The following is a 12,266-nucleotide window of genomic DNA, read 5'->3' as shown; positions in this document are numbered from 1 at the left end:
GTAGGGACGGTGCATGAATATGCAAGTTGTTTATTTGTAAATACAGGAGGCCAGTCCCGTATTGGCAAGCGTCGTAGACGGGCGTGTGTAAATCATAGGGTAAATTGTGTTTGTTATTGTTTACTGGCAAGTTATTATAGTTACGCACAATAACAATTAACTTTAAAACATAGGATCAAGTTAGTGTGATAAATTTACGAGCTGTTTGATATACGTCAAAGTAAAACTACAAAAAAATATTTAAAAAATAGGATTTCTAATCAATATTAGAAATTTATAAACTTTTAAACAATTTACATATATCTTACACAAAGTCTCCTATTTACTCCTGTGGATTTCTTAAAAGATTTCCATATTTCACTCTAAGTAAATCCAAAATTCAAAATTTAAAGAATCAGTTTCAATAACTTGTAACCCAAACGTACATTTTTTAAACTTTATTATTGGGTTTCGTGATCGAGTGAAACTACAACAAATATCGGCGGATTGACTATCGGTATGAAGGTAAATAATAGTTTATTAACAACACAATGCATATTGACTTGTTTATGTGATAAATAGAATCGGCCCAAATCATCAGCAGATAAGGGTACAGATAAGCAATGGGATTCTGCGTCTGATATAACTGTTGAAAGATTTGGTGCCTTGTTGAAAAAGATACCACCGAAGGGTGCAAAGAAGAAACCTAGTACGTTTTTGAGCAGAAGTAATTTGTCCGCGAAAAGTGCCACCGTCTTAAAAGGATATTGTGGTTTGACTTTGGAATCTGACGGTATTTCGAGCAGTTCAGACGCGTTTTTCAAGAAATCTCTGAGGAGATACGACGATTTTGAAACACCTACGCCTAAGACCAGCCAAAAACCTAAACGAGCAAAAACAGTTAGTTTATTCGTTATAAAAAATATGTTGAGATAATATAACACTAATATATTTAGGCAAAATCTAAGAAACAACAAGTTTCACAACAAGGAGAAGTTCGTAGATCTGCGAGATTCATATCAGCCAGTGATACTTCATTAGCAACTCCACGTGTTACACGTGCTCACGAGTTTGACGACGACGCTGACGTTTTCTATTCGCCAGACAGTTGTCATTTATACGCTTCTGGTGATATAAATTTCCACTCAACCAGGGAAGATCCCGAACAAAACAACGCATCCGAAGAAAAGCCAAAAGTTACAGAAAGTAACAATCAGCATACTCATAGTGTCAAACACAAAGAAGGAAAACACAAAGAACTTGATTCTCAGTTATTTCATTCAAATAATAAACAAACAACCAACGTAATTGAGGAGGTAGAGCGAATTGTTACGTATACTACCGAAATGGCGGATACGGAAGGAGATAATCCGCCTCCAGCGGATGAAGCACCTGCTGACGATCCCGATGATGATCCCGTGGCACAAACAGAGAAACTTGTAGAAGAATCTACCCAAGAACTTGCTAAACTCGAAAAGGAACTTGAAGATAATGTAAACAATTGTATTACAAATTAGTCAAAATAATTTAACACGATTATGTCGGCTTTTAGGACGTGCCACCTGATGAGCAAGCAGTGCTTAAAGAAGTTGAAGAGTGTGAAACTCAATGCATGGAAATATATAAAATATTGAGTGAATTAAAAGATCGAGTTACCGAATTATTAAGCGTATGCCCATCTTTGTTAACTTATCTACACATTTAATAACAAATGTTTTATTTCAATAGAAATCCTCAAGAACTCCACAAGAAGAACAAGAATTAGAAGCCAAACAGAAACTTTTAAATGATAAAATGGCACTATTGGAGCAAAAAACCCGTAGAATTGAATTACTTGTTGGTAAAACAAAGAAACAAGACTTTAATAAGTTTTACGATGAAGATACATTACCGAAAGTGGTTGTATGCGGTTTAGCTGAGAATAATATGCCAAAATTTATTATATGCGATGATAAAAAACGGCGATCTTCGCGAAAACAAGGATGTAGTCCTCTTACAGGCCCAGCGAAAGGCTGTCCCAATGCTAATTTGCCTCCACAACCATTCCAAGCTCCTTGTATCGGAGCGCAAGGTGGTGCGCGAGGTGGGCGTGACATGGGTCAGGGATATCCGCGTTCATCTGCTCGCATGCAGGCGTATCCTAATGAGGGAATGAACGAACAGATGCAACCAGTGACAATGGTATAAATGTTGCTTATATACCCATAAAAGTACAATTACATTTTTATGTTTTAAGCGTGCAATGCCTCAATTTGCCAAAAGATTGAGTGAGAGTTATGATATGCAAGAACGTTTAGCTCAAGAAAATGCTGATCTCGAGGGTAAACGGTATCAGTTACAAGAAGATTTGTTGTGCAAGGAACAAAGTCTTGATTCACTACAACGACAATTGCAATGTATGCAACAAGAACTGCGTCATGTGGTCAAAGAAAACGGATTACTCAACTGTAAACTACAACAAATTCAAGTAAGCTAATGCGCCGTTACTTTGACAACTGTTGATATGACAATTTCACATCATATATGTCATATCATTCTAAATTTTCGTCTTATACTCTCGTCCAATCCCTCAAATATTAAAAGTATTCACTTTAGGAATCAACAAAAAAAGATCCTTGTGAACCAATGCCTTCCTTACCTTGTCCACCTTGTCAAATGCCACGTCCACCCGGCGGGGACAAAGAATCCCCACGCCGGCAACCATGTGGTCCTGGAAAAGGACCTTGCCCTGCAGATGAAAATGAAGAAACTAAAAAACTAGAAAAACAACTATGCCTAATGGAAATGGAAGTGAAAGCCATTCAAAATGAGTTGACTACTGTGCGCCAGGAGCGTTTACATCTTGAACAACATCGAAGAATGTTAGCACCAATGACTTGCCCTCCACCATGTGGAAGTCCATGTATGCCACCATGTCCACCACGGGTATAATACAAGTTATATTTCACTGAGAAGTTGTATAAATCTTGTGATATTTGCAGACCGATGCGCAAGTAAGGGAAATGCGTGAAAAGTACAATTGTTTACAAGATGATTATAAATCCAAGCTTACTGAAGTAGCTGGTTTAAGAGCTGATGTTGATAAGTTTAAAGCCAATCTACAAGAAGCTGCAGAATATCGTAAAACAAACGAAGAAAAAATTAAAGAGCTGGAGAAAATTATAAGGGAATTGAAAGACCCTAAAACGGTTTGAAACTATTTTAATAAGTAGACATTTGCTTAATATGATGATTTTAGAGTTTAACGAAAGAAAATTTAATGGAAATGGAACAACAATTGCAAGTTGCAAAACAACGATTCCGTGAGGCTCAAGATGAAATGGACGAGTTGAGAGCTTTAACTGAAGAACAGCAAACACAACTAAAAGATTACCGAAATAAGGTACCGGGAAAAAATATTAACTTTTAATTTTTAACTTTTTGATTTGATTTTAATCTAGTATTTAGAAGCTCAGCAACAAGTTGAAGAACAAAAACGACAAATGGACTTAATGGAGTTGGAGAATAGCCGAATTGGCGAGCAAGTCAATTTGGAAATACAACGTGTTAAAAATCAATTCCAAGAAAAACTTCAAGAATTAACTCCGCTTCCCGATATTTTAAAAGCAACTCAACTAAAACTGCAAGAAGCTCAACAAATGCATTTGATGGCAGAGCGAAATAATGAAGCACTTTTGAGGGAAATACAAAACTTGCGAGACAAGGCAGTAATGGCCGTGGAACAAATGGAAGCAAATAAAAGTGGATTGGGGAATTTGGATGCAGAACGTCAGAGTCTTCAAGACGCCAACGAGGAAATGGAAAGACACGCGCAACTCTTGCAAGCTGAGAATGACGATCTACGTAGAGAAATGGATCGTATGCACGATGAAGTCGAAGATGCGGAAAAACGCGCCCAAGAAAAACTTCATGAAATTGCGCAACTTAGCGCTGAAGTAGAGAATGTTCGAGATGAATCTGCGCGGCAAGTTGCACGCGTTAAAGATCGTTGTGAAACTGTACGACGTTCAATGCAGAATCAAATCTGTGATTTGGAAAAGCAACTAGCGCAAAGTCGCGCACAGGCAAAGTCTGCTCAACGCGATCGTGATGATATAAGACAGAAAATGCAATCGCAGATTACCAATCTCAACGATAACTTCGAAGATGCGCAAATGCGCATTCGCACATTGCAGGGTCACGTTAACTTTTTGAAAAGTTCCGCCGCTGTTTATCCTTCAATGGATCAACTCGCACCCAACCGAAATTGTTAAAGAATTCTAACATTTTTTATTTGTGCGGCTATTATGTTTGCAGTTTTTTTTCATATGAGACGAATAAAACTTTTTGGAACTTATTTCAACTATTACGAGTTTATAAAATCAATATTCGTGCTAAATTAGAAAAGATTCAGTTAGTGGGGCATTTAGTTTTCGTAAATAGACAATAATCGCGCGTTAAACTTGAGTTGAATGTTTCGTGTGGTTTGCGCGATACGTGCACATCGGTGACGGATTGGCGAAACGAGAAACCGACTCGTGTGTGCGTGATATTGACAGGACCCGGATTGGAGACGTGAACCGAGGAAGGTGAGTAAGGGACAACCACCGGACATTACTTTAAATGATAGATTCACACGCGTTCGTCCAACAATTCAGCATATCGTGGCAGTTTAGCAGTTTATCTACATTTTGATACATTTTATCAGCGTTTTACATTCAATTATAAATTTCATAACCTTACATTTTGCTCTGCATTTCGCTTCATTGTTCTTCACCACCATCATTACATTTCGTGCTTGATTTACAGCGGTATTCACGATTTTTATCGCGATATTTGCTTTTTTCAATGGGTCAGATAACAAACCTATTTTATTTGCTTCATGCTAATTATCTGATTGCTTTCAGATTACATACATGGCTCAATGAAACAATGAATGCCTTACAATATCTATGACTACTGATCAATCAACTCCAATCACAATTAAGAAACATCACAGGGATCTTCAGTATCACTAACCACTCTTAAAACGTTCAACTACTCTACATTTATGCAGGCAGACAAATGCAGGTACATGTTACAGAACAATGGCTGAATGGTTTGAGGAACTCAATTCCAATGATCCAGGAATTGTTGAAGAGGCAAAACAAAGGTTCAGTGAACAATTTAGTGCAGGTAAGAGCATTAATATGATATATATTTTGTGCTATTGCAAACTATATATTGTGATGTTAATTGTAGTAAAAGAGCCATGGCTTGTCAATGGACTTTATGATCATTATATGAAAACAAATTCAGTCAGAGTTCTGGAAATATTGATAAATGTGCCAGAATCACATCATGACTATCTTTTTAATAAGTAAGTTAAACCTTCATCAAGTTCACTTTTTCTTAGAATATTTCTAGTTAATTGAAACTGTCATTTAATAAATTTCAGATTACATGATTCACTTGTTAGGGGTGCTACTAATAGTAAGTTTCAAGCATTAAATCTGCTCGGCCATGTCGTCCGAAAGCATCCAACGTGGCTGTTTAAGATTACTGAGAAGGCGTTATTTAGGGAGTTGTTAAAGCTATTGAAGGTATGTTTTCATTATCTGTGCATATCAACAAGTACAGCGTTATTTATCGATTTCAGACTGAAAATGATATTTTACTATTACTGAGCGCGTTGCTATTGCTGATCGTTCTGTTGCCATGTATACCGTCACAGATGGGGCCACACTTGCAGGATGTTTTTGACATTTTTAGGTACAAGCTTGCGTTTTAAAATAACTTTGTTTCTAATATAATTAATCATTTTTCTCCAGTCGTTTGGCAGCGTTCAACAGCTCTATTCCTGAAAAGATGAATGAAGAACAATTGGTACATATGCAAGTTGGTTTGTACGCTCTATTGCAGCGACTTTATGGCATGTATCCATGTAACTTTCTCGCTTACTTAAGAAGTTATTACAAGAACAAGGAGGCGTCAAATATTTTCAAACACACCATCAAAGTAGGTACACATTTCTGTATATTTTATGTTGTTCATAAGTGCCATTCTGTTGTTTAGCCAATGCTGCAAACCGTGCAAATGCATCCATTATTAGTGACGAGTACAAAAGATTACGAGCTTTCGACAGAACGCTGGAAAGAAATGACCGCGCATGATGTCGTCGTCGAGTGCGAACAGTACTCGATCGGGTTGAAAGATCGTTTCGCTCATGATGCCTGCTGGGCTGGTGGTGGATCTTCTTTTCGTTCACGTTCTGGAACTACAAACTCAGCTTCTCTTGGTATTAGCGTTTAAAATATTAGCTAGTAAATTAAATTCATAATTATTCGTTTATAGAGTCTTATAGTTTGTTGAAGAACATGCAATGTAATGTTGAGAATGAGACGTTCAGCCCTTCGCTGATGTTGAACTATATTCAAACACCTCCTGCGATGGGCAATGAAACGCCAACGTCAGCCATTCCAGTGGCGCAATTTATTCACCAACATCAGGTATGGAACAACTAACTCTGTGGACGTATTCAGTAATCTCTAAATTAATTTGTGCGCATTTGCAATTACAACTAACACTTGTATCACCTTGTAATTGGCATGGCTTGAATATGCAGGGAGCTGGACAGAGCTTATTAGCATCATCAACGCATCAATCACAAGAGGGGACTTCACCTCCCGAAGCAGCAATTGAAGCAACACCCGAAACCACGCCGATAAAGGTACATAAATGTTTTCCATTCCTCACACAACCAATCGATGTTATATAAACGTTATATTGTTTTAATTTGTCTGTGGTATTCACTTTTTATTTTTATTTAATTGATTCTTAGGTACAGTGGGTCAATGTTATATTGGTATATGCTTAAGGATTTTGTTTATGTTTTGCTTGTTCTGGTTTTTTGCGTAAGTTAAACTTCTTTTTATTCAAAGTGCATCGAGCCGCTCTGGGGTTCTGTTCGAATTGTGTTGGACATGTGTTAGTTTTATGCTTTCGTTTCTGGGTGGCTTCCGCAGGATATGCGGCTACTGATGTCGACGCGCCATCAGCAGCAGAGCATGGCACAGGTGAATGTTGCCCGTGCTCTGAACAATTTCGGTCCACGCAATCGGTCCGCGGGTGTTGGGTCACCGACAACGACGCCAACACATTCACAGCCCTCTTCGCCGATGCGCCTAGGCAATAAGGAACCGCTGAGTGCATTCAATTTCGCGCCAGCGACGGCGTACACCACCGACCATTTTCATCAACTGCATCGCTCCGCTTTCAATCAACCGATTAACAACAAACGCGACTCATTAGCTAACCAAAAGTTGGCGAAGATCATGCAAGACCGTTCGCAAGTAAGCGCACTCACTAACTCTCAACTACCACCAAATTTTATTTGTCTCATCATAATGTTTGGATCTTGGCTTGCTGTTTATTGGCTGCTTGTTTAAATTTAAGCACATTGATTTTTATCAATCATCAAAAACTATTGGTACCCCTAATTGAGTAGTTGAGGGAATTTTTTATTGTGTCATGAAATTAATTGAATAATTAACAGAGAGGATAAATTTTAAAGATTAACGATGGAACATCAGCACCAATCACGCAAATACCACCACCATCGCCGCTTCGTCTGATCCCATCTGAACCAATTAGCACCCAAACGAAACGAACGGAATCGCCGCTAAGTCAGGAAGACGAAGAAGTTCAAGCCATTATTGTGAAGAAGAATCAAAGCACCAAACCACATGCGCCGCTGCGACAATGTGACAGCGTTCTACAGGATCATGAACATAATCCTGACTGTGAGCAAGGATCCCCATGCACATCTGGTGGGTTACACATGCCGAACTCCAGGCAAATGACCGCTTTTAAGAATAACATGAAGCGGTTGAGGCATCATAGTCAGTGCGGACAAGAAGCGGACCCGATTAATGATTCAACTGGAAGCAGTCCTGGCAGTAAGTTTATCCATTCAAGAATTGTGCTTTAGTGCAAATTTAAATTGTTTTATTAGGCAAGGAAATAGTTATAACAAATGTGACGGTTCGCCGCGCCAATTCCTGTCCCGACATGAAAAAGAACACGTCAACCGCAACAGCCAAAGATGGTGTCGCAAAAACGTTAGAAGAGAAGGACGAAGAGGCTCCTGAAATAAATGGCTTCGAGCAGCAGGACGCTAAGAAAAAGATATGCACCACCAATGTCCTCACACAGACCGAACTGCCCTATGAATATTTGTTTCTTAGCATTTTTCCGGCGTACGAGTCGAATGACATTAAGCCATCGCCGGCCCCAAGTCCAGCGCCATTTTTTCAAGTTGAAAAGTTTAATTATGCGTCAACCTATGACGTTCTTGATAAATATATCGACTGTGCGTTTCAGTATCAAGCCGATGGTAGAGATACGGTGAAGTCACTGAAAGAGCAGTTACAGTTGGTGCAACAGCAGTTGATGTTTGAAAGGGCACGGCGCGAAACGCACGCAACTAAAAATCGCACACTCTTCACGGACGTAACTAAAATTAAGGTACTGGAGGAACACAATTCCGCGTTAACTGATCTCGTCAAGCTGCTCGAGCATGACAACTTCAACCTGAAGCAAAAGATTGATAAGGACAATCAGGACAAGCATTCTAGGATACAAGTTCAGATCGATAAGGTAAATTACTGGGAAAGTAAGTATAAATCGCTTACGAACGACTTCATTGCTGCGAGCGAGCGCATCGAAGACTTAAAAGAGCAGCTTAATATTGAAAGGAGCAAGCTGCACGACATCAACACTAAATGGCAGAAGTCCGAGTCTACTTTACTCAATGCTGAAGCGGAAGCGAAGGTAGAGAATTCTGGTCATCTAAATTATTGTTAATATAAATGTTAAAATGTATTACAGGTTTATCGGGAACAGGTATTAGCTGGCGAACGTGGTCGCGTTGAACTGGAACGTGTTAATCGTGAACTACTGCTTGCTGGCGAAACGATCATCAAATATCGTGAGAGATTCGCGGAGTTATCGGCGAGAAATGTTAGTGATTTCGAACGCACTCAATACACCGAGATTTATCAGCATGAGCTGAAGTCTTTGCGTAATCAACTGGAATTGAAGGCGACTACTTTGGAGGCCTATCGCGTGCGAATCGCGGACCTGGATGCCGCAATGCAGCAACACGAGAAGCTCATACGCGCCCATAAGAAGCTGCTCAACGATACGAAAGAAGAATGCAACGAAAAATTTAAAGCCATCGAGAGTAAGTATCAGTCGCAGTTGAGCATTAATCGGGCGCTCGAAGGGAAGATTTTGGAGATGTACCAGCAAGAAATTACGAGTCGGCAAGGACTGCACTCGCCGGACACGAGTAGTTGCCATGAAGTAAATGCTTCGACGGAGCGCACTACTGGCCTGAGTCCACATTCATCTCCTTTGTCCGCCTCATTAACTTCTTCTGAGGGAAGCATGGCTTTCATGCATAGTGATATGAAGAACTTACAGGTACTATACTGAATACTAGTATGTTTTTGCATATTTAACCTAATTGAGTCTCAATTTGTTAACAGGCAATAGTAGACCAAAAAGAGCCGAACGCAATGAAATCAAGTGCAACCGAAAATGATCTGAGCATGGAGGCGTGCTTGAACAGTTCGCCGGCGACCCAGATGGCATCGACCAGCAAACACACCGACTGATTTTTCAAACTTCAACACAATACAACAAACCCTAGGCGTATAAGTCACTTTTTTAATTATAAGATTTCAATAATGATTCAAGAATGAAATCACTCAAATTTCTGACAATGACCGACGTGCCAAGCAACTATGTTCAGTTTTCATTCGGGGCTGTGTTTTCTCAAGGCACTAATTGTTTTCTTTTTTGTTTGTTGAAATTTTATATAAAAATGCTTCAGAAATGCGATGTAAACTGAACAAAGCTGCGGTGGTCGGGCCAAAATTCGCCGCTATATTTTACCAGGTTGTTCATATTAGATAACACGAATTTTCATTCATCTTTTAAGCGAAAATCTAAATAATTTAATGAAATTTAGCTATTTGGCTTCCAGACATAGCTTTCTATTATATATGAATTGGGCATAAATGGCGTATAAGGATCCTGAAATCTCTTATGGAGTCTGTTCCGGGCACTTATACTGTGATTATGTTAATAATTGGTTCTGAATTGCTGAAAATTGGATGGAAAATAGTTTGGGAGATGATTACATATTGCGGAAAAATTTCATAAGTTATATTGTTAAAATATTGAAACTCAATCCTTCAAAATGTTGTCAACTGATTCCCAAAAACGAATGTTATATTAACAATAGGGTTTTGTATGAAAGGAAATATTTTACTCAAAGAGGTGTATGTGTGTGGTCAGGAAATAGGTTGACAATCATGTTGAGGGTTGACTTGTGATGTTTTTTTGTATGCAAAACCAAGTTATGTCTGCAAGAAATGATGAAGTGAAGAACATTGTTGTAAAGTTTTAAATTAGGCTGATTGTTATGATTGGTTATCAACTTACTCATCATTTTCCTTGTGAATGAAATAAGTTTATTAATTAACTAACTACAAGGAAGTGAAACAGAAGAAAGGTATATTATACAAATTGAAACTACTGCTTTGCATACTTTTTGTAAACTTATATTTTTGTAAATAATATGTAATTTTACAGCTTACTTAGCGTGCGCTTGGGCCTTACGCATCTGGGTAAGGATGTTGGAAAGTTCCTCACGCTTCCTCTTGGCACGGATGTGTGTGCCCAAACGACGCTTCAAGAATTTCAACGCACGCTTATCCTTGGAAACCTTCAGCAATTCCATAGCGCGCTTCTCATAGGGAGCGTGTCCACATACCTCGCGGATAAGATCACGAACAAACTTCGTGTGCTTGGTCTGGATGCCCTTTAGACGAGTGGGCCTGACTTTATCGGCCTTGGTCTTGCCAGAGGGGATTTTGGAGGTCTTGTGGCCCTTGTTGAGGCCAACAGCCATTTCATATCGGGGTGCCATTCTACAACAAAACACAAACGCATGTCAATATGTAGATATAACCTTTTGAGATAAGGGTAATGTTTTTTTGCCTTAAATACTAGTTAGAAAATGATTCTCTCACTTAAACTAATATCATGACTTACTAATTTAGGAGGAATAGCTTTAAAACTAATTCTTTCCCTATTTGTTACTTACTTTATCGTATATTTTTACGAGAACAACTACCGCGTGTCTCGCCACTCTGCTGTCAACCAACTGAAAGAAAGATGGACGCCATGTTTCCGGCAGCGCTGCCATCATTGACAATCAATCCTCCACCGCTAGTTGAATTTAAAATTAAATGTTTATAATGAAAACCATTTTAGAACATAAAGATTTATTTCACCTTTTAAATATTAGTTTTTAATTGACTAATATTTAGGATAACAAGAAGAATCTTAATTAAATTTGTATTATAAATGATCAGTGAACATTTCTTTTTACAGATGGCGCGGTATGTTTGCTTGATGAATAAAATCAGCAGGCTTTTAAGAAATTGATATTCTAGATGGCGCTGACGGTACGATGTGTAGGAAAATAAAAACGACACACATAACCATACTATCTTTTCATCAAACTTAATCAAGATTGTTTACATTAGTTAAAGTTTAATTTTTAACGATAATAACGTAAAATGGTTTGCGACAAGTGCGAAAAGAAACTCGGGAAAGTTATCACACCAGATCCATGGAAATCCGGCGCTCGAAATACTACAGACGGTGGTGGACGTAAAGTAAACGAGAATAAAGCCCTCACAGCTGCCAAAAACAGATTCAATCCCTACACAACAAAATTCGAGATATGCAAGTAAGTGGATGTTATAAGAATGCATTATTGATTATTGACTTGGATTATAACATGTTATTAATGTACCTTCGCAGAATATGCAAACAGAAGGTGCATCAAGTTGGTTCACATTACTGTCAATCATGTGCATATAAAAAAGGCATTTGTGCCATGTGTGGCAAGAAATTATTAAGCACCAAAAACTACAGACAATCATCTGCTTAATTCTGAACACAGACTTTTATTATTTATAGTTTAATTTCACTAACCAAGTGTACAATTAATTATAAGGACTACTACAGTAATTTAGTGTAATGTGTAAATAATATATTTAAGTGAATTGCATATGATACTTCTGTGGTAAGGTATTTAATAATTTTTGGTTAAGAAATATTTTAAAGTAGCAAGACAAAGTTAGTAATATGCAATTATTTGCTTCACTTGTGAGTAAATATTAAAGTTAGTTTGTGAAATATAAATTTGTTGTTTAAAATAAATTACAATCTCATGGTATACTTGGATT

The 12,266-nt window shown here is 38.2% G+C and overlaps 4 protein-coding genes across 7 annotated transcripts; 3 read left to right on the top strand and 1 right to left on the bottom strand.

Annotated features, from left to right (window-relative positions):
• Positions 1 to 148: 148 nt before the first annotated feature.
• LOC135794569 (uncharacterized) lies at positions 149 to 4,315 on the top strand. Its single transcript, XM_065305891.1, has 10 exons — positions 149 to 504; positions 562 to 879; positions 936 to 1,472; positions 1,532 to 1,648; positions 1,708 to 2,160; positions 2,216 to 2,446; positions 2,575 to 2,904; positions 2,961 to 3,167; positions 3,218 to 3,361; positions 3,420 to 4,315. The coding sequence occupies exons 1-10, from the start codon at positions 499 to 501 to the stop codon at positions 4,230 to 4,232; spliced, it is 3,156 nt and encodes a 1,051-aa protein (XP_065161963.1). The 5' UTR covers positions 149 to 498; the 3' UTR covers positions 4,233 to 4,315.
• A 93-nt stretch (positions 4,316 to 4,408) lies between these two features.
• Positions 4,409 to 10,542, top strand: Tsc1 (tuberous sclerosis 1 protein hamartin). 4 transcript variants are annotated; one of them, XM_065305886.1, is made up of 14 exons: positions 4,409 to 4,547; positions 4,866 to 5,133; positions 5,200 to 5,317; positions 5,396 to 5,540; positions 5,597 to 5,709; positions 5,769 to 5,955; positions 6,013 to 6,235; positions 6,292 to 6,446; positions 6,563 to 6,667; positions 6,963 to 7,289; positions 7,511 to 7,895; positions 7,952 to 8,769; positions 8,827 to 9,423; positions 9,489 to 10,542. In XM_065305886.1, the coding sequence occupies exons 2-14, from the start codon at positions 5,046 to 5,048 to the stop codon at positions 9,615 to 9,617; spliced, it is 3,390 nt and encodes a 1,129-aa protein (XP_065161958.1). In that variant the 5' UTR covers positions 4,409 to 4,547; positions 4,866 to 5,045; the 3' UTR covers positions 9,618 to 10,542. The 4 variants fall into 4 exon arrangements, with proteins under 4 accessions (XP_065161958.1, XP_065161961.1, XP_065161962.1 ...); XM_065305888.1 differs by lacking the exon at positions 4,409 to 4,547 and adding an exon at positions 4,667 to 4,810; XM_065305889.1 differs by lacking the exon at positions 6,963 to 7,289.
• A 10-nt stretch (positions 10,543 to 10,552) lies between these two features.
• RpL36 (ribosomal protein L36) lies at positions 10,553 to 11,275 on the bottom strand. The gene is made up of 2 exons (XM_065305903.1): positions 11,114 to 11,275; positions 10,553 to 10,937 (listed from the first exon to the last, which is right to left on the bottom strand). Exon 2 carries the CDS (start codon positions 10,934 to 10,936, stop codon positions 10,601 to 10,603), a length of 336 nt encoding a protein of 111 aa, XP_065161975.1. The 5' UTR covers position 10,937; positions 11,114 to 11,275; the 3' UTR covers positions 10,553 to 10,600.
• A 189-nt stretch (positions 11,276 to 11,464) lies between these two features.
• LOC135794581 (cysteine-rich PDZ-binding protein) lies at positions 11,465 to 12,256 on the top strand. The gene is made up of 2 exons (XM_065305904.1): positions 11,465 to 11,764; positions 11,839 to 12,256. Exons 1-2 carry the CDS (start codon positions 11,592 to 11,594, stop codon positions 11,966 to 11,968), a joined length of 303 nt encoding a protein of 100 aa, XP_065161976.1. The 5' UTR covers positions 11,465 to 11,591; the 3' UTR covers positions 11,969 to 12,256.
• The last annotated feature ends 10 nt before the right edge of the window (positions 12,257 to 12,266 follow it).

This window comes from Atheta coriaria, unplaced genomic scaffold (genome assembly GCF_025399875.1).
Source record: "Atheta coriaria isolate IRGN ID8LTWV9N9 unplaced genomic scaffold, Caltech_Dcor_3.1 hic_scaffold_6_pilon, whole genome shotgun sequence".
Classification (NCBI taxonomy): domain Eukaryota; kingdom Metazoa; phylum Arthropoda; class Insecta; order Coleoptera; family Staphylinidae; genus Dalotia; species Dalotia coriaria.
The sequence above is the reverse complement of the archived record's forward strand: the minus strand, read 5'-3'. Positions and strand labels throughout refer to the sequence as shown.